The sequence below is a fragment of the Anopheles ziemanni genome, chromosome 2 (genome assembly GCF_943734765.1).
Source record: "Anopheles ziemanni chromosome 2, idAnoZiCoDA_A2_x.2, whole genome shotgun sequence".
NCBI classification, from domain to species: Eukaryota; Metazoa; Arthropoda; class Insecta; order Diptera; family Culicidae; genus Anopheles; species Anopheles ziemanni.
Genome location: NC_080705.1, coordinates 85248757 through 85274772, shown reverse-complemented (window position 1 = coordinate 85274772; position 26016 = coordinate 85248757). Strand labels below are relative to the sequence as shown.

General features: G+C 45.0%; 2 protein-coding genes across 2 annotated transcripts; one reads left to right on the top strand and one right to left on the bottom strand.

Annotated features, from left to right (window-relative positions):
- Window positions 1-14242: 14242 nt before the first annotated feature.
- LOC131282229 (uncharacterized) lies at window positions 14243-14619 on the top strand. Its single transcript, XM_058311639.1, has one exon. The coding sequence runs from the start codon at window positions 14278-14280 to the stop codon at window positions 14542-14544; it is 267 nt and encodes an 88-aa protein (XP_058167622.1). The 5' UTR covers window positions 14243-14277; the 3' UTR covers window positions 14545-14619.
- A 3938-nt stretch (window positions 14620-18557) lies between these two features.
- On the bottom strand, window positions 18558-25087 carry LOC131288565 (putative mediator of RNA polymerase II transcription subunit 26). Its single transcript, XM_058317712.1, has 4 exons — window positions 24465-25087; window positions 21752-21850; window positions 21510-21580; window positions 18558-20672 (listed from the first exon to the last, which is right to left on the bottom strand). Exons 1-4 carry the CDS (start codon window positions 24918-24920, stop codon window positions 19325-19327), a joined length of 1974 nt encoding a protein of 657 aa, XP_058173695.1. The 5' UTR covers window positions 24921-25087; the 3' UTR covers window positions 18558-19324.
- Window positions 25088-26016: the final 929 nt, after the last annotated feature.

Sequence of the window (26016 nt, the reverse complement as noted above, 5' to 3'; positions counted from 1 at the left end):
GTAAATAAGAAACGGTGTTCCATTATGTAACATATAACGCACTTCCTGAGCAAATCACTAGCCGAGTGGATGAAGTCGGTCGCTGTGTGGCGGAGTTGTGGAGGGGGCGGTGCGTAGCTCACCTCTCGCCTCTCGCAAACCGGACCCGGAAGCCGGCCGAACAAAACACGCACAGCTTCCAAGCCTTTTTGTTTTTCTTCGGACCGAGCGCCTCGGAGCGCTTTCGAACGCCGAACGCCTTCCGAATACGCTGCCATACGTATGTTGTTTTTTTTCACTGCCCCCTTGGGAGGCCGCCATCTTCAACGGGTAATTAACGCCCTCGAACGCCCGCAGAATCCTTCGACGGAAGGTGAACATTTTCTCACCATAAGGCGCACATTTTCCGACTGTCGTTCTCGATTACGCTTGGCTGAGTGGCATTTTGATTAACGAAAATGGATGCATCATGGCCGAAACAGAATCTTACAAGTCTTCTTTAAAACAGAACTCTTTTGACTCTTCCCATAGAGACCGTTCTTCCACAAAAACAGAGCTACCTTTCGGAAAGCACTAACTGTGACGTGCATTAAATAATTTTTCGTTGCTATAGGAACACAAAACAAGCCATTATAGAAGCAACTGACAAGCGTGAACTGATAAAGAATGCTTCCCAATAAAAATAAACTGAACTGTCTCCCGCAAAGACGCTTCGCTGAGAAAAAAGCACAAACTCTACTCCGTTTTAGGTTGCCTAGAAACGACGTGAACTGATGAATGTTTTATACAAAAAGCAAACCAAAGTCTCTAGTGGCTAGTGGAAACGCAGGTACCGCGGGCAGATTTTCCAATTCCCGAGCCTGACGCGTGAAAACGTCTTTCAGAATGGAACCATGCTTCCGGAGCGTAAACGCAGAAGTAGACAACGTCACATAACCCTGCTGCCTCGATGTCTAGCGAACTATTCCCGCTGTATCGCCGCTGCCTGCTGCTTGTTTTTTAAACGAAATAAAACCGGCGCTTCTAACTGTGCATTAGAAAATTACGAGAAAGCGATTGGGCACCGTTTTTGAAGCGAACAGATGAAATACAAATTACTCTCAACGTACCACGCGGACAGACTCGTTCCCGAAGAGTCGTGTGGAAAGCCGGCCGGCGGCAGGTGCGTCATGAATGTGTGTGTGGGTGAGTGTATGTGCGTGTGATGTTGTTCTATAGATGCAGTGAAAGAGAGCAAGAGAATATGAGTGAATGTATCTGCGTGTATGTATAGGGTAAGCTTACTAATAACTAATCAAAAGGGAAAACAAATGAGCACGAAAACGGCACGCAAACCATGCGTTACGGAAGGTTGTTAATAGAAAAGGCTATGTGGGAGGGAGGGGGTGTTAAGCAAATAACGAAACGATGTAGAGCTAGAATTTATTACACAAACAAAACGATCGCTCAAATGCGATAAAGCTCTTATTAGGAGGGATTTACTTGCGCACGTCAGCAATCATCGCATACGTCATCGTCATCTAATAGCTAATCTTAGAAATCAAAAACTGTTGCGGCGAATCCGGTGGGGTGGGTGAAATCGTTTCGACGATTAATTTAAGCGAGCAACCGGGGCTTCTTTGTCGCCAAAAAGTACCCCCAACCCGCGGCCACCGCGGCGAGGAGGGAAAATTTGAATGGAAACCTTGTACGCAAATCAAAGAGAAAAGCACCAGCCGTGCCGTTAACCCGTGCAAAGGGTTTGGGAGTCCCGCGAATCAAGGTGTCATTAATTATTCGTATAATTAACATAAATTCATCAGAAGCACTAACCGGATCGGTGAAGAGAAAACCTCCGGTCCGAAACGAAATGAAGCGAATGAAGTGAAGGAGGGAAAACATGTTGAACCATTTCTCAAGTTTCTTTCCTTGCCCGGCGCAAAACATCGACACCAAAGTCAGCTTTCCAGGGGGCGTAGCGGGTTGGGATCGTTTTCACCTGGACACCGACCACTGCCAGACTCTCCGCACCACCAGGCGCCTCCATGGCGGAAAACCCTACCTTTTTCCGTCGGGCAAACAAATACGCAAAACCCAACGACGGCAGCTCGAAAGGCATTTTGAACTTTGGAAGATAATTAATACTTTCCCAACACTTTCACCGGGAGGGAAGACACGACGACGTGGGATGGTGAAATTCAGACCACTTTTCCAAGCATTTCACCTGGTGCGACGGTGTGTGTACTGATTCTGGGGCTGTCGATTAGGTCGTTTCTTCGTCACCGCCATCGCAAACCGAAGGGACAAGACGATACTCTTTTGCGAGGCGATAAGCGAAACGGGAAGCATATTTTCCACGTGGCGTGACAATCGGTGGTTTTCCGACATCATCGTCGCGCACCAAGCTTTCCGTCGGTGATGTTTATTCACGTTTTCACACGTCGTGTGGACATATCGAGAGACACGCCGACAGCGAGACGTTTGGATGGTGGAAGATTTTCCGCAGCAAATGTTTTTCCACGAGCCCGAATTTCAATTTATTTCAATTGAAATGGCTTCCCGCTGACATGTGTTTGCCTCTGATGTGGGAGCGTTGGCAGACAATTTGTGCTGGATTTATGTTTGAAATGTGAAAACTCTCACATTCAATAGCAACAGCTTTCAAAGAGAGAAATATAGTCACTCCAATGAACCTGTCTGGTAATTTAATTCTAAACATTCACGTGCAGAAAATTATTTCTTTTTTCCAGCTTGGAATTGTAGGTATTGATTTTAAAACTTGCAAAATACACCAAGCTAACGTTTGCATTAACAAAAATAGACAAATTTTAACGACTTTTCATGACAAAAACTGAAAACGCTAGCAACTTTCTGTTGCAAGAAAAATAAAGAGCAGCATTTCTTTTAAATTCAGAACAAGTTTGAAAACTGTATCATTTGAATTGAATCCGCCTTGGCCAGAACATTAAACCATCTACGTTTAATTATATGTTGAAGTGTCCAGCTTTATCGCAGACCACGTGACCAAAAATTATTTAAAGCCAGACGGCGACAAGTGGTAAAAAACCCTGGTACTTTTTGTTACTTTTGAAGCTTGTTACAGTATATTTAAAATATCTTGGGGTCCTTTAACTTCCATAGAACGCCATATCGTGGCTGAAAACCAGCGAGAAGGATTTGCACAAAGTCGCTGTTCTTCCTGTCAAGACTTCCGGCGTATGGAGAAGTGTATAGTGTGCAGTTCCTTCCGGAATTAAGCAACTTGGTACGTGGTACAGTGGTTTGGACATACCTGGCCACAGTAAATCATACCCAAAGATCATCGGATAAATTGAACGGGTCAAATATAATTGATATACCCCACGCTGCTAACCCTCCTGACCCACCTTACCACACTGCTAACCCACTTCATTAAATTAGCTTGGTTAACTTTTTTCTTATCGCCGATGAAAATTTGTCTATTTTTTTTTAATGCAAACGTTATTCGTCAGTAGACAATAAGATTTAATGACAATTTAAAAAGGTTTTAAAACGCAGGCAAAGATGATTCATCTTACTAGCAGGATTGTGAACCGAACTTTAAGTTTAAATTACACGTAAATAATAACAGGCTTAATTTTCTCAGACATCTTTGAACATTCAACCAACCTAAATGTTTATGAACATTCAAAGAAAACAAAAAAACATTGCTTTTAATAACATCATAACCAAACCGATAACGAAACGATGCGATCGAAAGGGCCCCCAGGAAAGATTAAATATTCACGACCTCTTTCAATCGCATTCAAGCAGTTGGCAATCAAATCGAACGACTCCTATTTTTCCGACGTACTCTCCCCTCCCCGGGCGGGTCGAACCCAATATTAAACCGGTTCAAAATTCATCAGTGCTCGGTATGCAATCAATCTGCGATTGAAACTTCATCTGCGCAATCAGAAAACACACCGGGAACATGCCGGTTCGGATCCGTTCCCCCGGCCGAGCCGTAAATGCATTATAGAAACAACTTTTTTTTTCTAATCCTTTCCTTATCAAAGCTTTCAAAACGGAGGACAGGCATTTAAATTTATGTCGTTCACGTTCGATGCCGTCCAATTGTGGGGGGCAGGAAAAATAGAAGCAACACATCTGCGCACGATCCCACCAAACACGTCGTGTCTCGCCAATGCAGGCAAATCCCGGAGCCGGATTTGAACTAATTCAGTTACCCGAACTGAACCGGGGGGAAGATAAAACTAAACTCGACTCGAACACTCGGTCGAGGGTGGGAGGGGAACGGGTGGGAGAAGAGAAGGAGGAAAACAAACTGCACCCAGCTTGCCATTTTCCACACCGAGCTAGAATTTCCATATCAGGTGCGAGCTTTTCATGCGTGACGGATATAAGGGAAATTGATTTCGTATGACCCTGCGGGCAGGAGAGGGTTTTCTTTTCGCCCTTCCTCTCACGGGCTCGGCATTGTTAGTTTGTGGGAAATGTGTGTGTGTGTGTGTGTGTGTGTGTGTGTGTGTTTTCCGGAGGGCTTCGGTGCAATAAAACGGGTTTTCGCGCAAAAACCCATTCTTACCCGAAAGAGAATTGTTATCGCCCGGCGGGAACTCGCTTTTGTAAGCGTTTCGCTTTTGCCCGGACCGATATGCATCTCGTCATTGCCATCATCACCGCCATCATGATCATCATCGCCCTCCGGTAATAGTTGTCCCGTCTGCCAGCCCCCACCTTTGCCCCGAACCTGCCCGCGCACCGATCGGAAACGTTCCAATGAGCGTTCGGAAACTGTTTTCTCCTCTGATGTGGGACACAATAAACTTTTATGCTCCCCCAAAACGGTCCCATTTTCCTGTCACAAGGGTAGTTGAGCATGGGGCGAACACGGGTGGATGAATGTACCCCCCCGGACAGGCCGACAGCCGGAGTGCACCGTTTATGCGGCGGTTCGGTGACAATGGATCCGCAGTCGACGTCAGAGTATTTCCATCCTTCTCGAAGGCTGCCAGCCACATCACGGCCACGTCGTTGCCAATTCGTGCCTTCGTTTTTTTTTTTGTTTGCTCGTCGTTTACTGAGCAAAGCACACAGCATCCCTTGCAGTTCCTCCATTGTGCAGCGCCGATTGACGCGGTTGGCACCCGTTTTTCCGACACACTTTTTCCCTCTCTCACGCTGCAAGCGGAAGGTAATGTTGTCCCTTTGCCTGCATTCATTTATCGTTCTTGCCGTCTTCGATGGAAACAATTGGAGCGAGAAAATGGAAAATCGACGGTCCGAGGGCTGTGACGGCCGTCGTTGCGGTTACGGGGAAATTGCGAGCGCTTGTAGTTTTGTCGCTCTGTGACAGAATGACAAAGTGTCAGCTAAATAATTAGGTTTAATTTATTTACGCTCGGCACATGTTGTCTCCATTTTTTTTTTTTTTTGTATTTTATGCGTTCACAAACGATGAAAATTGAGAGCAAAAAAAATCGAAACGGTCAGGCAATGTGACTTTCTGCAGGACATGCACTAGTGGTGGGAAGCGAAGCTAACACAATTTCTGTTCAATTGTGCACCAACTGCAACGCTGGCAGCAATTAAAAATAATGTTAAATCAATACCCGAACCAACGGACCCGGTTTGTGTGGCAAACGACACGAAGTTGTATTAATTTAATTATATTTGCGTTCCAATTAACGTGCCGTGCGGTTTTGCGCATCAGTTCCCCCGTTCGGGTCAAGTTTTCTTCGCGGCGCGCAATTGAAACCAACGAAACAACCCCGCGCACCCAATATTTACCCACTTCTGCCCGATGCAAACGATGAAACCCATAACAACCCGCTGGCCGGAAACGTCGACGACGGCAAACTGTACTATAATCATCGAAGTGGAACACACTAAACTTTCTCGATAAACTTTCAATTTGTGCAACCATCGCCTTCTGAGAAGTGCCACAAAAGTCGTCGGCATGCGCGGCTCCACGTGGCTTTTTTTTTCGTGCGCCACCAGGCGCCTCCATTCCGGTCCCGGTGGTGGGTGGGTTAAACATTAATCCACCGAAAGGCGTCCCGTAACTGGCGCCGCACAACGGGTTATCGTGATTCATCGTTGCGTGGTCTTTGCAGCAGCCCTACCGACTCGGAAAGCCGGTCGATTCATAATTTCACAACGTGTTTCCGTACGCTGCTTTCCCCGGAACCCTCACCGGTTGTGTGGGTGTGAATGGTTTTCGGCCAAACCCCGCGGTCGGCTTTGGGAGAATTGGCACGAAAATTAAATTAAACACTACCAACTAAGCTTTGCCCTTTCCAGCGCAGCATCGTTTCGGTGAACTTGGGCTGCCCGTAAGAAAAAGTTGGTCCTATTTCACGATCCGTCACGGTGGCCGATGGAACGCTTTTTGCACTGAAGCTGAGGGTGAACCTGCTTAACTTCGAACATCATCGCGTTCTCGTGTCGGTTTTCCACCCGTGAGGAAAAAAGAGCTAGCCGATTTAAGATTAGGCGTTATTAATTTTTATTTTACTTTCGCTCGACGCACCGAAACCAGAAGGTGGTCTCACCAACGAGACACAGGTCCACTCGGTGTTGCTTCTTAAAGAGGAGGAGGAAGAATTTAAATCTATGGCCTGTTTGTCGGTGGCAAGAGGGTGTACCGAATTGATTCGGTAATTCAACGAACTACGTGTCGGTCTTTAGGGTGATGAAGGATAAGACGGCCGCACATTTTAGTGCCGATAGAAAGAGGGTCCCCTTTTTTTCTGTGGAGGATGCAAATTGGTTGAAAAATACGCACTCATTCAACATCTGTTCAATTGAAAGTTTCCATGAGAAAACTTTTCCTCGCTACAAGTCCATTAAACAATTATGCCACCAGAAGGGTTTCTGTTACTGTTCATTACGGGTATTGATACCTAGCGAAAGGTTTTCTCTTTTGATTTTGTTTTCGATGAATACAAATACGTAAGGTTCGGAGAAATTGTGGTAAAAATTTTCCGTAAAACCGAAGCTAAAAATTCCCTTGGAATCTTCAATTTGAGCCATGTACTACTACTTTGGTTTGCTATCCTTGCTGAACATTTTAAAAGTGAACAAGTTTATCAACTAAGCAGTAAAAATTGCGTAAATACATGTTTGTAAAATAATTTGAACGATTAGGCACAAATAATTCGGCTGAAACAGTTTCTTGTGTGTAAGTTATCTTTGTTATTAAATTAAGGAAATTGTGATCAATAACATCACCATGTGGTGATTAACTTTTTGTTATGTTCTCCATTTCCTTCTTTTGATTGAAAACATGTAAATGAACATGTAAATTAAATTAATAGTGTAAACTAGATAGAATTGATTTTGTTGTGTAACTACATTATCCAAACGTTTCCGTTCTTTCGAAACGCAGTTCCTAAACAGCGTAAGCCGCATGGGAAAAATACGAACGAAACTAATTTTTCCCGACCATGAATTATGTTGATCTAACTCAATCTCGTTCACCCTCCCTCCACCGTTTCCGTTATCAAATTATTCCCAAGACAATCCAACCGACCAGCATCCCGAATGCTGCAGATAAATATGTTCATCCGATCTTGTGGTAAATCGCTCGGAAACATGGCGCCCCTCCTCGGGCACAATGCCGTTAATGGCGCTTGATTGGGCATGAAACAACTTGGGTGAGGTGTGGTAAGCGAAGGCAGACCGGAAGCAGCCCCAATCACGGCACGGCCCGGATCGCATTACGGTCGACACAAGCCACTCTTTACCGGATCGGAGGCGGATAATTTTTCAGCATCATTCGCCCCCGATGACGGACGCCGCTCCCAGTGGAATCCGAATTGTTACAAATTACCGTCACTACCGGCCGGTCGGGGTCCGGTTGATCCGTCGTGCCTCGGGTGGGTTATTCCGAGAAAAAAAAAAAAAACAGAGTCCAACCCTCGAAACCCCTTTGCTAGCGTGTTTTTCTTTCTTTCGTTTTCGTTCGAGCTTAGGTACGAGAGGCGAATCTTTAATAAGTTCCGAACAGGAAAACCCACACAAACATTTATGAACAAAAAAAAAATGGCACAACGAACATGGGTTTCTTGTCCCGCTGGGCGGTGTTCGATGGTTTAGATATGATTTGCCACGACACAAAAAAAAGAAAAACAAAACCGAAGCCGGAAAAGCACACCCGGCCATCGATGGAAAGTGAAACCTATACACACCGGAGGAGGGGGTCTCAATTATTCAACCGACGACGACGACGACCGTTTGTCGACCGAAACGGGGGAAAAACAGAAAAAGAATAACCTCACTTTAAGCACCGGGGTAGCATTTGGGAGAAAAACTTGTTGAATTTTTCATGCGCGACTCGTGGTGGCGCGATATGAATCTTCCACGCGGCAGACTCCTTCGAGATATTCCGGCGCAGCGCAGCATATCGATGGAAACCATCATAACGTGTCGCCCTTGTTGTTTGAAATGGCCTGTTTTTTGTCTTCACACCCGTTTTTCCCGACAGACCGGTTACAGCAGGATGCAACTGGGACAAAAGGGTTGCCGGTGAATGTGCATGGAAATGGATGTGTTGTAAAAAATGAATGGCTTTTGAATTTGCCATTTCCGAGCCAGTGGAGCCGGTTGCGAAGCGCGCACTGGGGGGTTTTCCCAGGCGGATACAGCTTTCCATACAAATGAATCCATACAGATCGGAATCATGTTCGGTTATATTTTATCTGTCTCTGCCAACTTTCCACAAATAAAGTCGTAAAAAAACCAAGTTCATTTGCCAGATAAAATTGAAAAGTAAAAGAAAAGAAAAACTCCAGCATTTTAAAAATCTAAGGAACACAAATTGATAGCGCTTGCAAAATTCCTCCCCAAATGCAGCATTGCCTTACCTCAAGGAAAATAAACATTGCATACAACTAAACCTATGAATTTTCAAAGGCAAACAGTTTCAATTTTTTCAAACCCCTATCTCAATTTCGTACAGAAAGTGTTCGAATGTCTTGAATCAAGCCATTTTAAATTCGATTCGGCGTACTTGTTGACAATCACGAAACAAATAAAGAAAGTATGAGCATCGCACGCACTGCACAACCGTTGGGAAAAACTTCCATAACTCTTGACATAACGTTTTTGTTTCGAAAAATATCGTTGATTTTTTTCCCAAAGATATATATGAAAAATTAAAAAAAACACTCATAACTGGTGGGGTGACTTCGACCTTCCAATTCAACTGATAAACAGTTTCTTAAATAATGCCAAAGTACCATTGTTGTTTTGGTAAGACATATAACCGATGTGTAGCAGAACAATCGCAGAAGTTGGTGAAAAAGAACAGCTCATGTTTACCGTACTGGAAACCTACACAGGGCGCTTTTAAATATAACTAGACTATAGATAAAACTAGACAATGAACATGCTATCGCGATGTTCCATGTACCGCTTACCGTTTATCCTAGTCCCGGTAGGCTTATAAAGCTTCAACTCACAACAGCTTATAGAGCCACATCCTGTCAACGTAATCAAAAGAGTGATAAAGAGAGCTGAACATTTTTAGGAAGCATTTAATCAACCGTACGTTATCGCTTTGCTAATTAAAAACGCTGGCAAATAAGACACAACTTAAAAGCACAACACTAAAACAAACAACTACCCAAGAAAAGATAGAAACAAAAAGACACAAATCCCTGACATTGCCTTATGATGCCTGAAACATTACAAGACAAATGAGAAAAAAACGAAAGATAGCACCATTACGCGAGAAAACCAAATTGATAGAACACTTTAGCACGTAAGTGCACGAGCAAAAACCACAGCGCAAATCAAACGAGCATGTAGATATGAATGCAAGCAATGAAAGCGTCTAACCGTCGTTGACACAAGTTAAAACAAGTTCCGTACCGGGTACCGAGAGTGTGTGTGATCGACTAACATTGGGGCGAGCACGCAACTACAGCCAAAACCCGAGGGCTGCGAAGGACTTGAAGGGAAAGAAGGGTGCGCCTCATTGGTAGCATAAATAAGGGTAGTAGCCCTTAGTAGAATATTATCGTTAGTAAAATGTGGGAGTTTTTAGGGTTATTGGGTATGATTATTATGACTATTATTATTCTTATCACCGATATAAATCAAGACAAAACAAAAAACAGAACCTAACAACCGTTTGTTATCGACGACCCGCGCGTGGTTGCGTCGCTGGTTGGAATGTTTTTAACTACAGTTTTATAATGGCATTTGTTGAATCATTGTAGGCTGTAATTAGACAGCGTAAGCTCACAGCTAGGGAAAGCCGGGCATAGGCGTAGATGGTGTAAATATGCGTTGCGAAGTTAGATCGGGTTTTCTTGTCGCGCCGGCAACAATTCTTAGGAAAACAGTTAGCAGCAATATGACAATTTATGATTCCTCGTTGCAAACCGAATTGTGATAGTTGTAAATGTGTAATCTGCTTGTTTTGTATGGGAAAAGTTATCTAGAAAAATTACAAATTGTCCTAGAATAGTTATGCAGACTCAAGGCAAAACCCAATGCAACATGATAAATAATGAGTTAATGATAAAAATTGAAGAAAAGAGAAACATACATAAACTGTACATACGGATATGAAATTTCAACGAAATCCTGCTACAACGCATGTATACAATGAATGATAAATCAAAGCAAATGAAAAGGGCACTGTTGTTTATGATAATAATAAAAATAATAATAATAATAATATGTGATTATTTCCAACTCGGACTTTGGTGGTCAACGGTATCCATGTACGCTTGGCATTCGTCGTGGCACAACGTTGGTCGGTGAGTTAAAACTAACAGATCAAATGGTTAAGGCATGTGAACACTTATCCCAGATAGTTACCTTTGGTGGTATGAACTGTGAATACAAAGCTAGAGTAGCATGCGCCGTGGTGGTGGCTTAGAAAAAAATGTTTCCAACGTCATGAAGTAAACCATGCAACGGGCCATGTAAGACATGAATGTTAAAAATTAAAAACACCATTACAATCCAAGCCGATCGCTATTACCGGGCGCTAATAGTTAATCACGCTACTATAGAGTTCCGCATGAGTGAGAGAATAAAAGAAGCAGTGGCGGGAAAGCGATAACACAAAAAAAAAAAAACGGGACATTCAATCGAACAAATCGTTACATTAATAAATGACATTATTTAATTAAAACACTCTTTGTGTGTCTTGTATTTGTCTGCATAAAATATACTTAGCAATGTATTTAAGGTAAGTACGTTCTTTGACAAATATTATATTTAAAAATTATATCTAGTAACATACAACCCTTTTGCTTTGTTTTACCAACATTTACTTAGAGCTCGCTACCAAACGCTGCGTGAATCGTGAAAGTAGTGCTGGTTTAGGGTTAAGGGCGTTTCACATTTTCCGTCGAGCGAAAATTGTGTGAACAGTAGATTTCATTCGATAGTAAAATACCAAACCAATTCTATCATTTACTTCATATATAATTTTCTTTAAAAAAAGCTAGAGAAGTTTTTGAATACATTCATAACGGTAAATGTATCGAAATAGTTTGAAATTTTTCTATTAAGCTCTATTTTTGTCCAGGACCTTTTCTTTCAACCTTCTTATAGTTGAAAGCCAAAGCTACTTATCTTCTTCTTTTGGCAAAAATCAAGCACACCGGGATATGGAATTCCGGTTGAGAAAAGTGTGATCTACTCAGTTACATAGTACGCAAAGGATTCAGAGTAAAGAGTAAACATAAAAAATTAACTCGGTATACTCAGTGGGAAAGAAGAAAAACACAAGTACAGCACAAAAAGTCCACGTTGATGACTTAATTATCGACCAACGACGCGCTCGTCACCTCGGAAGCCAGCACAATCAAAGTTGGTACAGGTTAGTGTGGCATCGTCGAAATGGTTTCACTGCGGCAAATACGTTTTGCCATTGCTAACACAAATGGCACACGACCGGCTATCCGACCGGCTAGTCGCTGCTTTGGCACGTGCAAAATAATAGAGCCCTACCAGTGTAGGTGCCCCCGCAGGGAGCAGCCAGTCTCCCCTTTGGAGCTTCTCTGCTTGAGAAGCTGCTGCACAGGAAAATGAAGGGCCAACGTGCAGCCGAGTCTGTTTCGCCTCCACGAGCGAGCACGTGAACTATTTTTAAAGGTTCTTTATTTCTATTTCGTGACAATTATTAATTGCTTCTGTTTGAAATTCCACACGCTCGTTGCTTGCTGCTTGGAGTAGGGTGGTTTGGTCGTTTGATTTCTCTCCCCCCCATTTTGCTACCATTTTGCTTGCTTTGTCTTCCCCATTTTCCTGCATTTTTCTTCTCCCACACACACACACACATACATACACAAAGCCCGGTTGGTTCCCGGTTGGTATAGATTACTGGAATGAAGTTTTATGTGTGCGCCACACCATCGCTCCATCCATGGGGTTGGACAGGGGTGCCGTGGATGGCGTCCTTGAAGGGAAACGAAGCAAGAAGCAGTGGCTGTCCTGTCGGTCGTTTCTTTTCCAAACCAAACCAACCCGAAACGCGTCCAGCGCAAAAGGGGTTAATGTGGCTTTTAGTCGGTGCCGGGAACGGGCATACATTAAGTCGCTTTTTAAAAGGCTCTTAAGCATGCGGAATGCTTGTTTAGAAACGCTACATTGTTCGTTTAACTGCATATCTGAAGTTTATTTCCCGTAGAAGAAGCAATGGAATGTGAGTGTGTGTGTTTTTTTCGTCTCTCCCGATGCCCCAAAGGAAAATCCCAACCGTCCACCGATCCTTTAGCGAACGAAAGCATTCAGGGAATGTCAAGTTCGGACCTCGCGCGGTGGGACCACTTTCGAGGCGACCGCAAAGGTCAGCCAAGGGCAAAGACACATTGCTGTCCGGACCTTGTCCTTGTCACGGGTTATGGTCCTTACGGGGCAGGATGAGGGGACGGTGTACTGGCACAGATTTCCTTCCGCTCCAAATACGCTTCAGTGCGAGAACCGCAGGATTTGTTCGTAGTCGCGGCCGCTTTAAACGGACCGTTAAAACGGAAATCGGTGCCAAAAATGGGACACTAGACTTCTGGAAAACAATCCGAACGACGAGGGCGATGAGTGTGACCGGGTGGTGGTGTGGTGGTGTGGGTAAAAATAGCACGAAAATACGAACCTTACGGTAACGGAAGGAAAGGAGATTTATGTTTCGCCACATTCGCCACGTGCATCATTCTCCTCCTCGCCCCGGTACCGTATGCATTTCCCTCTCCACGTTGGTTCCTCGGGTGTGATTCGAAGGGTTTTGCGAGCAAAAATGCAATAAAATGAAGCGATCCGTGGCGCCATCCGTCTTCCGTGCCATGCAGGTTTCGGTGCGGTGAGATAAATAAAACTGACGCCAACCGAACCCCGGTCGGGTTTGGTTGGCCGTGTTTTCCTCACACCGCAAAACCCGTTGCGCCGGCACGCACCGCTCACGGGCTGGAAAGAAAAGAAAAACACGTTGAGTCAACATCGTCGTCACAAACTGCACTTGCACAAACAGTTCCTCGCGAGTGAGTTGTCCGTCCGGAGATTGATTGATAGGGTGGGGAACTGTTTGTTTTTTTACCCTCCCCCGTAGCGCATAAAAACTATTCCGAACTGTGCTAAGAAACGCCATTAATTCTGGAACTCGACAAAATACCGCAAAAATGATGGGAACATTTTTAACACTTACAATTACGACGGAAAGTGGGGGCTTAGAAGTATTTGTCCTCTGACGTTCGATGAGATATTTGTGTAATACACGACCGTATACTTCTTTGTAAAACGATTAATTCAGCTCTGGTTCGCATGTAACGCACTCGTTCAACTGGAAAGTAATTTCCTTTCATAAGTGTGTATGTGTGTGTGGATGCATGTGCAATAGATGGACATGTCCTTGAGGTAGCTTTGAGGGTTTTCCATTTGCACTCGCAGGTAAGCCATCCTCCCAACCGAAAGCTCCCCGGGTTGGTTGGGTCGGTATTGACAGAATCGTTGTGGGTGTGTCGCTGCGAGTGCATTCTGAAAGCGTGATCGTGTGCAATTTGAAGTGCATTCCGCACATTGCGGTACTGATGGTAACGGCTTTCGTTTGCTTCATTTGCACATCTGTGGAATGTACTACCCTCATGTCTCATACGACGGGCTGCACTGGAATAGCAAAACTGTTTACAGTCCATTTATTATTTATTCAAACGTAATGCAACTCACCATTACACACCACAGGGGGCGGTTGCAAACGATCTCGCCGGCCCTGCCGTACCGGAATGGTGCTTTTAGTACCGGCTCCAAGAGGGTGTCGCTTAGTCCACACACGGTGCACACAGGCCGCGCAGAGTAGTTACCGAGAACCGGACCCATCCGAGGATGAGAAGATCACAGGGACAACCTTTGGCCGTAATGTACCTGCTACTGATGGCCGGTTTCGGTTTGCTGCTGATGCCCATCTGTCAGGGCGAGGATACACCAAAGTCTACGACCACGAAAGACACCGGAGAGTACTCACCGATAGAAGACGTAGGCCGGCTGGCTCAAGGTGCAACCGGCTTCTTCGGGCAGTTCTGGAACACTGGCACCCGGCTGGGAGGAGAATACGCCCGCCGTACGTTCGATTTCCTGAAGGTGAAAAAATAACAGGGTTGTTTGATGGACGGGAGCGGTTGTTTAATGTTTGTATGGTCGTTGCATCAGTCGCCGGAGTTGTTTGCCGCCGTGTCGGTTTTGTGCCCTTTGATTCTTGCCTTTAACTATCAAAGCGTTGTAGATAAAAACGACGGTTACACATTGCCCAATGATTAGTATTTCATAGTAAAATAGCTTTGCAAAAATATTGAATTGCCCGTATATGTTTAGCGTTCAATAAAAAGTTGCACTTTAGTCCAACTGTTGAGGCTATTCTACCCAAGCAATCAAATTACGATGTTATGCTTTCTTTTTTATGTAACGAACGGTACTTAACAAAATAAAGTAAAGCTGTTTGTGTATTTCTTGCAGTAATCAGAATTGTTAAAATTTAATTACAGTACGTGCTAAATTTGTTAAGAAAAGCTCTAAAGAAAACCAGCACAGCTTACATTAAAAATGCCAACATTTAACGTAAAGGTGTAGGCAATCGTAAAACAATTATTAAATTTAAATTTCATTTAACATTTATACCATAATCGTACAATGATTTATATGGATCTCTATCGGTTAAAGCAAAATTTCTCTTTCATTCCATACATGACGATAATCTCTTTAATAACAACTATGCAAAAGACAATACCGGTATTGTGATATGAAAATTAAATATTTTGCTAGTAGAACATCTGTTAAACAGCAAGCTGCAATCGTACAAGCCACGCAAGGTAAATGTTTGCATGATTCCGAAGGTAATTTCCGACACCGTACCACCGTACGTACAACCGTAGTCTATAAAATGTATGATCACCGTTCCCACTAACAGTAGACTGTCCAAGACCGTTAAAATGAAGGGCATCACGGTTCTGTGCATTCTTGGCGTGATGATGTTGGTTCTGGAAGCAAGCGATGCTTCTGACAGTACGACGGTAACACCCGAAGCCGACGAAAAGGATCAAACGACGGAGGCGGGCAAGGAGGAGGGTGACGCAGAGAAGACCGACGAGAAGCCGGACGCCGGATCGGACAATGGAGATCCATCGGAATTCATTCGGAAACTCATTAAATCAGCCGTGAACAAAATGACTTCCGATGTTAAAAAACGACTCGAAGTCATTCCTTTTACGCTGTTGAGAAAGTAGAACAAAAATAAGGAAGAACATGTCCACGATGAAATGAACTTAAGAGAATAGAGACTAACTGCATATTGTAGCAATGCAGCAAACGTATTTCTTACCGTAGACGTAAACGCTCCTGTTTCGGATCCGCCACCAAAAAAAAAAAAATATATAATTGTAAACTTCCATCTCTGCATGAATACTTGACAAGGTTGGTTTTTTTGATTTCTTCTTCATAATTTAAACGCCCTAGATGGACAATATGATGACAGTATATAAAACTAGACATAAATTTGCTCGTGCGGTACACATTGAAAGAAAAATACAGCTTCATCAATTGAATATCCGTTTCGCGCTAGACTGTGAAAAATAAAAGCAATACATCAGAGAGAGCACGGGATCAACGCAACCTCGAACACATTCTGGAGGAGTTCTAGTCTAGCTTGCGTGTCGTTTCGAGAGGAAAACTGCTGGGTGCATGACGGGGAGAGTTAACCTAAGGTGAATGCAACTTTCCTATCCACTCGTTGAATACGTTGACGTTGCAAATAAATACTTGCGTTGGTACGCGGCGTTCCATCACCAATCGACTGCTTTCCGAACGGAACCGAAGAACGGTCCCATACTTGCCAATACGCTAGGCAACTTGCATTAGCCGGGGGGATATTGTATACTGATTAAAAATTAACGCAAGATTCACTAGTTATCTCACCTATATGCTCACAAAGTTCTTTCCTAGCGCCGCGCAGGGAAAGAAAATGTGTGAAATGTCTTGGGATTTTGTTTTATCCTAGCTTACAGTACAATACCAGATGAATGGGGCTATTTATAAAAGTACTACCGTTTTTCTCCCCTCACTCTCCGCCTGCTCTCCTGTCATGAGTGTGGAAGCTTAGAGAACACTAGGCGAGTCCTACACGCTAGGGGAGGAAAATTTTCACAATAGTGCCTAAAATACGTCCGATTAAAAAATGAGAATAATTTACTGAAATGTATACTTCCCACTTTCGGGGAGGATGTTTTTAAAATGAGTTTATCTAGATAGTAAGATGATTGCCACTACTCTAGCGACTGAAATAATCCACCAACCCTCTTCCCGCCATCAAAGGGCCATCATCGAACACATCGACTCTCTTCCTTTGTGATCGTCGCTGAGATCATCGAGCCGTGCTGGCTTCTTCTCGAGTTACCTGGTTACACCGCTCTGTCTTTAAGGTAGGACTAAATCTAAACGCTACTTATACGAAGGAACAGATAGGACAAACAAAAGCTAAATACGTTCGCTATCATAAGTATTACCCAGTCTTAGGCCTGTGCCAAACAAACAGTACCGAGAGGTGGCGAGCATCAAACACATAAAATAGCACCAACTCATGTCGTTCGTCGAACGTAGATACATTTTTCTTCTGGTTCAAATAATCAGTACGAACGAAACGCAAAAAATACTTTTCGTGTAATCTTACTAGCGGTCTTTCCATCTTCAGGGGGCGTTAGTCAGTGCATTCATTCAAAACACGTCTATGTTAGTTAATCGTTTAATCGTTCGAACGATTCGTCGTGCTACCCGCAAATACAGCTATACTTTACTAGCCCTGAATTAGAACCTCCTCACCGGGCGCGGGAACATGAAACTAATGCGCAAACTAATGTGCTAATGATTACTTGCCTTCCTAGTTGGATGTTCGGAAGCCGTTCGAGCATTTCGAGCAGAAAGTGAAGGAGGAAATAATTATGAAATATGTCATTCTAATTGTCACTTAACGCGAATGGCAGAGCATTTGCATAGAACCCCCGGTGCGGGGGGTTAAGAGTTTTTCCGAGTGTTTCGCCGAGCCTAAACTGCGCTAATCATTCGTACACCCCGAAAACGAACCCTTTACCCACTCACTAAAGAGCAAGAGAGACGAACCTGAACGGAAACGGAAACCGAACCGGATAGATTAGTAGAAAATGAGTATCTCTAAATAGCCTGCTTCCTTCACCTTTTACCTTTCGGGCTGAGAACGAGAACAATCATCGATCGATAACACTACTTAATTAGCTTTACACACTCCTGGACCCGCTCGAACAAGATCGATCAGGGGGGTCGACCACCGATCCTCGCACCTTACATACTAGTACCATAAATTATGCTTCCTTCGACCCACGCCTCTCTATTCGCTATTGCTCAAAATGGAAATGTTCTGTCGCAAATTGACCGCCTGTAGCTTCTTTATCGTAATCGATTATTTGTCGTCTAAATTATCTCCCAAGCGTATAGGGTTTCGATATTAGCAGAGCACAGGTGCAGCACGTGCTGTGTAAATCCCGCATACCTTGCGCGGGAAAAAAGCGTCTAAATGTGCCCTGAATTGATCGTTTGCCGTGAGGGTAGTTTTCTTTTAAAAAGGCTAACAAGGTGCGGTGCTTGGCTTATCCCCTACATCCCTTGCTGCACATTGTGCTACGTACGCCTCCTAAAGAGCCACACAAAAAAGGCCTTTAATCACCTCTTTGACGATTTCACCTTCCTTACAGCAAAATCACTGTACTGTGAGGGAAGAAAAATCAAACAAACCATGTTTCGCACAGCATTGACACCGACCTCCTACCTCCGGGAGCCTCTAAAATCGTATCTATACGCGCATCCAAATCGAGTGAGTGAGTTTAGTTGTGCTAGTTTCACTAGCCACAACGAATGGCAGTAGCATGGAACGGGGGACATGGGATGGGCCTCCCTTTATAGCACCACCGCGTCTCGTATCCGTGCATGGGTGTCGCGAGAGAAGGACGCGGTAGAAAGTAATACTAATTGGTTACCACTATTTCACTAGTACGCTCCTTACGATTTGAGCAAATATGATACTGCTTACTCCGTGGCGCTATGTCGTATGACATAACGACTCAAACATGCGGCCATCAAATCCGTAGCGAATAGGCGCTACCTACCTAACGCAATGTGCGATCAGAAAATGGTACTAATGGGAAGTAATGAGAACTCTTGCAGCTCGAGGTGTGCTTGCTTTTCCTACGTACGTTCCGTCCGTCATGGACTTTACAGAGCAAGAGAGAGAGATTGACAGAGAGCATCATGTTTCTGTTTCTGCACCTTCGACCTTCTCCTGTTTCTGTGCTTGTCCTCTTCGAAACAATGTTATTTACATCACACATACAAATCAATTACACGTGAACAAACACGTGTCACACGCACGTACACACACACACACACGCACACACAACACACAGTATTCGTGCAGTGAGTTTACAAACCACTTGAACGAACATTGCACAGCTTTCAACACCATTCTTATTGAAATCGGATCAATTGTGTTGGAAACTGTTCGGAAAATGTCGTTAGACTGGCCCGTAAAACACTGTTAAAGAGCCACTGGAGAAACCTTCCAACTGACTGGGAGACTTTGCTTCGCGCATTTTCCTCTCCTCCTTACATTTTCTCCCCAATTTCCCTACACTGTATGTATAGATATAATACTAAAACGCTCAACCATCGTTCAACGATCCATCCACAGGCCACCGCGGAGGCAGCGGTTGCGGTGCGCGGGTGGAGGTGAAGTGGGGTCCTGCCCAGCCGAAAATATCACATGCCAAGTATAGTGCAATCCTTCGACCCCTTAATCTACCGACCTCAAAACAAGGCTGGCTGATTGAGACGATTACTGAGGCGACTTGTCTTCGACCTACTTCGCTACTATGGTGGTGGCCGAGTTGGCGGTTTCGATGATATCCCCCGCGCCACCACCTCCCGCACCTCCAGTGCCGTTACCACCGCCACCGACGACACCCCCACCACCGTTACCATTGGTTCCCGCGTCGAGATGATACTGATAGATAAGCTTCGAGTCGGACGACCCGATACAGGCGGCTCCGGTTGCGGCAGGCGTAGCTGGAGCTGAGGCCGCAGACGTTAGGGCCGCCGGTAGAGTGACACTCGCTGCCGGAGGTTGCTGCTTGGTTGGCGTGGAAGGTGGTTCCTTCTTACTGTCGGCCGACGACGATGACGACGACGACGACGTAGAGGATTTGTTCCGCCGGAAGAAGTACAGGCCACTCTTTTTGCCGGCCGGTTTCGTGGTCTTGGGGGATGCGGCGCCTCCACCTCCACCATCACCATCGGGTGTGTCTGTGCCGCCATTTACCGTCACTCCCTTCGCGTCCGTTGGAGCCGTGGATGCATTGTGTTGTGCGTTTGTGGCACCACCACCAGTGCCGTTAGCATTATTACTACCACTAGTACTGACGCTGCTACCGTTACTGCTATTGCTGCTCTTCGACGAGCGAAACATCGGAAAAAAGGTGTGCCCCGTCGAGTTTTTCGTCGTCGGTTCTTTCACTGGAGCCGCGTTCGTCGCAGTAGGCGATGTTTGCGTTTGTGGCACGGTTGAGGAAGAAGAAGACGAGGTCATGGTTGTTGTTGCTGTTGTTGATGATAATGAAGTTGCGATTGCTGAATGTTGCGAGCCGCTCGCACCATCCGCTGGCAGTCCTCCGTTGGTCCGATGGGCACTAGAGGACAGTTTCAGACTTTCGATTTGCTTCGCCAACTCTTCGTCGCCGTTGCCGGTGCCGGTGGCTGCTGCGGGAGGTCTGCTGGTTGTTGTGTTGATGCCATTGGTGGAACCGTCCGGTTCGGCAGAGCCGGTTGCTGCTGCTACTGCCGAGCGCTGCTCGATGACGTCCCGTGCCTCGGGCACCTGGCTACTAATTGCACTTTGTACTTCTTGTGAATATGCTTGGGGAAACATTGACTGATAGTTTGCTAGGCATTGCTGCTCTGCGAGCTGCTGCTGCTGCTGTTGATGCTGCTGTTGATGCTGCTGATAATGCTGCTCCAGCTGCTGCTGCTGCTGTTGCTGGTGAATAGTTTGCTCGTAGCTGGGTGCACTGTCCGGGCCGAACTCGGTGTACACGACTAGATTCTCCGGCGGTCCGTTATCGGAGCGGCCCTTATCACGGCACGCCTGCACCGCACTCCACACGTCCTTCAGCTCGCCAGACAGATCGCGATCTTTGAGTATTTCGGGTTTCCTGAAACGAAGTGAGGTCGGATTAATTGCGTGTCGTAAAATAAAACAAAAAATCAATATCGATAGCCTCTCCCACAACAGTACGGTTGGGAAATCGGAGCTCATGCAGTCGTTGCCATTTAACTTTCACTCTAATCCACCCCATGAATGAAATGGAGCATCATCTGATGAACTAAGGTAGCATTTTTTTAAATAGCTCATACACTATGCCTCTAAAGTCATCTGAGTTTGCCTCTAACTAAACAGTTTTTGTCTCGCGTTCATCTGTTTTTGTCTCGCAATTTCAAATTTGACTCTTTCTTTTTAATACTCAGAGCTATTTAATAAATCAGTGTGCGAAACGCAAATTATGCCTAATTTTGCGCAAATCGCTTGCCTACGAATTTCGAAATGCATAAAGAAAAATGTACTCGATTTATCGACGATTATCGTTGACAATTACATGGTAATTGGCAGAAGTTGGGTTGACAAGCATTAACTTATTCATATTTAATGTGATTATCTACGAAAACTACAACCCTTTTTTCTTGTTTTCGGTAAGAGATCAAAGTATGTGACTACGAGACAATACCTGACGCCTTAGAGACAAATGTTGCAAAAAGGAGCCTTACAAACTTCTTTCGAGATAAAGTTTGATGGCAACGACTGTAATATGGTTAGATAATAATATTTGCATGAACATTAAGCATACAAGCTAGCGCAAATATTTTGCAAAGGCGAAACATAAACCGAAGGGATCGGGAACATCCCTCTCGCGATGTGTAGGAAACATAAAAATTATAGATAAAATATTCCATCGTCCCTTTGCCGACCGTGCCCGCCAAACAGGGGTACTTACTTCGATAGATGCAACGAAGGATTCATGGCCTCCACAAACTCACACATCAAATCTACCAGATTCATTCGTTCCTAAAAAGAAAATCGAGGAGCAAAGGCAGGAAAAAAGAGCACATAAAATGCAACATTACTACACCGCACACATTTGAATGGAAGCCGGATGGAGAGCATATAAAATTGTCCGCTCCACTCCTCTCGCATCGTCCGGTTCCGGTTATTTGCTCCGGTGTGTGCCATATTTACCGGTGTGTCGGGGCATTTACGGCCCGCCTTCTTCAGCACCTCCGGGCTGGCCATCACGGCGTAGACTAGGGGTGGCACTTTCGGACTTCCCGGCGGCATCTGTAAGCATACAATAGAGAGGAGAAGATGAAGCAGTGAAGAAAGCATGCTATTTTTTGGTTTATATTCCTTTTTTTTCGCTTGTTTTGTGTGAAACGACCAGACATTTTTCAAGTGCTTCGCCTTCTAATGCTTCCCAGTGAGCTTCGTTGGTAACCCACAATAACATCCCCACTTTGCATCGGGGAGCTTTCATCCATCACACTTTAAGCGAGCCACCAACGCACCCGGACTCTGTTGAATCAACACCAAACCCCTCCCGATTCTGACCATTGACCAACCTCGGTTCTCCCTCCCCATAAAAGTAAGCATGCAAACATCATAACTTTACACTGCATTAAATTTCACTTTTATCTCCAGATCCCGCCCGCCCCCAGTGACCACTGGAACCGCAGCATCAATGCCCGGATTTTCCATCGTAAAGTGCGTACCCAAACACTCCCCCACAGACACACACACACTGACACTAAATTAACTGATCCACAGTCTCATCAACCTTTCCTCGCGGTCTCGACCGCGGCCGTATGCCGGTATGTGTCTCTGCTGTGATCGCCAACATTAATGTTTCTCCTTTCCCCCCATTTTCACTCATTTTCCATTTCCTCATACCGCGCCATACTTGCATGTTTGCGGAGCATAGCTTTATCGCATTACTGCCTACCGGTGTTTATTCAATTTCAAAGCTTTGCTTCTTTCTTCCTAGTGCCCCTTTTGCGATCAATTCTTTGGGCATGCCTTTTTTCTATCCACTTTTTCGACGTGAATAGTCAGCGCCGTTGGTCGTTGTTTGATTTTGTCTTTCTTTTTTATAATCTTAATTTTTTTAGTTTCGTTTTGCTTGCTTTTACTCATAAGCATAATTGCAAAACACGCTTTTACTTTCCACCATTGCGAAAATTAGCCGGCCGATCAATTTCAGTTTTATTTTTCCTTTTTTGCTTAAATTTTTGATTCCCTTTTCTAGGTTTCGTCCGCTTAGGCCCTTCGATCGTTCGACGGCCGGGCAATGCAATGAGTTCCTCTAAAAATGTGATCAAGTACTCAATTTTCGACGAGAAGCAAATCTGTTCCAATCAATGTTTATAATTATGGTAGATTGGAGGTTTGATCATAGCAAAGATCCGAAATAATCGTCAATCAGAAAGAGTTTTGTTTGCAGTAACAATGGCAACTTGTACAGTGTCGGGTAAAATAATACGTGCATTATTGAACACAAATATCAATAAATGTTCGAGTAAGGAAAATCGTCCATATCGCGGTCATATCGGTTTTCTGTTGCTCATGTTCATTACATCATGCTAAATTTCATCTTATGATTAAAAATAATTCATGGTGCCTATCTATTTTCCATTAATAATGATGGTATGCCATGGTTGGAGAATATTTGAACAATATTTACAAATCTAAAGATATTCCATATTAAACATTTATCAGCGATTAGACAAAGTTTTGAGTTTACATGATCTTTGGATCTTCAATTTCCATTTTTATCAGTATTTTTCATTTCATCAATTACTGTCCCTTGGTATTTGGTTAAAGAAGCTTCCAAAAACGTATGATGTAGAATTACCGGATAAGTTAATCATTTTTATTCAAATAAAAAAGATTCGTTAGGTAGAAAGCCGAACGATCATGCTTCTGTTTACCGTGATGTTTTGCTAGCAAAAAAAATTATTTAGTGCCAATGGTTGTGTTATGGTGACCAACACTGTTCATCAATCTAATCAAGTTGATCAAAATTGCCAAGAAAGCTGTATCCGATGATTTTGCTAACACAAAAGAAAAGTAATCGAGTGTTTTGCCCTACAAAACTGGTAATATAAAATGCATTATCAATTATCACCGCAATTAAAGCATCAATTCTTCGCACTTTCCTCGACCGCGAGGCAAGCAGACTACAAAGAAGTCGTGTGCCAATCGGCTTCACTTCCGCGCCCGTAGACGGCGCCGACTTTGTGAAAGTTTCACTGCTTTCATCAAATCTTCATTTCCCGGTGCTGGGCGTGAAAAAAATGGTTTGATTAAACCGGGCACTTAGCCCGCGCTTCGTCCGTCTTTAGTTTCGTAATAATTGACGGGAGTGGCGGATTTTAATCAACTTTTTACGTAAGATGTCCGCCAACCTGACGCGCGCCGGGCGTGCCGTTTGGAAGTTTCTTTGTCGAACATCGCCATTGCGACAAGTGCGGACGGCTCGAAGGACTTGTGAATATTGGGACAGTGTGGGCGAACTTTTTCAAACGCTTCCCCGTGACAGTGATTAAACACCGACCAGGGGGAACGAAATTTCCATAGCTGTATGATGTTTCAATCTAGTTTGTTTAGTTTAAAATAAAACGATTAAAGGGCAGAAATATGCGTATCAAGCAGCCCTTGACAAATCCGTCGTCAACCCTCCCAAAGCCGCCTAGATTGCGCAGTTGAAGAATAATAGTAGAAAAGCCATGACACGCAGGATCTCCCGCAATTTCACCGCCATTTCTTTGTGTCTCGGCATAGTGTCTCGCGATGGCCAAAGCGATTTTCCAATTGCGTTTCTCCACTCCTAGCAGCACCGTCATAAATCAATACCGCAAAACCACTTTATGGCACACTTTCTTTGCGCCCCACTCACCTTTCCAACCTTCATCCCGCCGTACAGGGGTATCGGGGCGTCCGGATTGTCCGGGTTGGCGATCCGCGTCCAGCTGAGCACGTTGATGAACACCTCCTTGCCGTCGAGCGTCTTCTCCTTGATGCACATGTGCGGCTGCGGCGGATTCTTGAACGTTCTCGAGGCCCGCGACCGCCGATGTGGGAAGTTGTTCGGAATACCATCGATGGTCAGGTCCTGCTGTTGCTGCTGTTGTTGCTGTTGCTGTTGCTGCTGTTGTTGTTGTTGCTGTCCTACGTTCCCTCCACCGTAGTGCTGGTACTCCATCGTGGCATTCAGCGGGCCGTTCTGGTGATGGTAGTCGTGCTTGGGCGAGCTCTGTCGGATCGTAAGGCCGAGCTCCGGTGAGGCGTTCATGACTGCGGGATCGATTCTGCTTCCAGAGCACACTAACCTAGGCACACTGGCCTCAACCATACACCTCACGTCCACCGTGTGATGTTTGGCACTTTACCGGGCCAAACAAAAAACAAGACGCACGATTTATTTCGTAACCAGTTTCGACTCGCAAATCGCGATGCTTTATCGATAAAGTTGCGATTGCTGTTGGGTTTCGAATGATGGCCAAAATATTTTCCCTATTCGTGGATGCGTTTCTCCACCACTCAAGACTACATAAAGCGCACTTTGGGGAGCCCTTTTATTGTTTCACTACACCAACACCCCCCCTAGGTTCTTCACCAGCAAAAAGTCCTTGGATATCCGCTCTTGGTTAGGTTTGCTGCAACGTTCCTGCTCGACCTGCTTTTGTCGATCCTGGTGCAGGAAACTGGTCACAGGGTTTCCAACAAAGAGTCCACCAACGGAAGGGAAAGAATTGCACTGCGCGAAACCGGGAGGGAATCTGCAGACGTTCGCTAACTAACCGCGAACCAGACACCCTGCATCTGCATCAACACACACACATAGACTAGACACAAGATACAGAAATACCACGTGCGTCCCGTGCACTCTGCACTCTCGGTTCTTTGTATCGATGCAACGTTGGGTTACACGCTGGGGCGTGTAAGTGGACGCTGCTTACGGTACTTCTCCTCCGATCCGATTTCCGGTCGCGGCGCGAGACGAGCGAATGAGCTGTCTTTCTGCTGCTGCAGCTTCGCTGCTTCTGCTGGGTGTTGGTGTCTGCTGGCGTCTGTCGCTTCTTACTTTCTTCGCCAACCCCGTCCAAGCCCCTCCCGCAAGCGTGCCGCATCTAATCACGGGCGACGGCGCTGGCAGAGACGGCGGTGACGTCGGCGACGGTAATGCAATAAAACTGCATTTTTCATTGACAGTTGCAGTACCACCACCACCGTACCAACACAACTACTTCGGACGTCCCAGACTGGTTATGCACGCGAGCGCGAGCGAAGGGCGTTGGGCGGGCAGGTGGGGTTGGTGTGCGGGGCCGAGCAATATCGTCTACAAACCGTCCGTTGTTCTTTCGCAAGCGATGCAAGTGTCTTCCAGAACACTGCACCGTCGCTCAAAGCCAGATGATGTGTTTCGTGTTTGCTTCTTTGCTGCTTGT

Bases quoted from the DNA above. Each gene is read 5' to 3' on its own strand.
- LOC131282229 (XM_058311639.1), top strand. From the start codon at position 14,278: ATGAGAAGATCACAGGGACAACCTTTGGCCGTAATGTACCTGCTACTG.
- LOC131288565 (XM_058317712.1), bottom strand. From the start codon at position 24,920: ATGGTTGAGGCCAGTGTGCCTAGGTTAGTGTGCTCTGGAAGCAGAATC. The intron at 21,851-24,464 runs GTGAGTGGGGCG...GTATGCTTACAG, and splicing joins GCGGGATGAAGGTTGGAAAG to ATGCCGCCGGGAAGTCCGAA. The intron at 21,581-21,751 runs GTAAATATGGCA...TTTTCTTTTTAG, and splicing joins GTAAATGCCCCGACACACCG to GAACGAATGAATCTGGTAGA.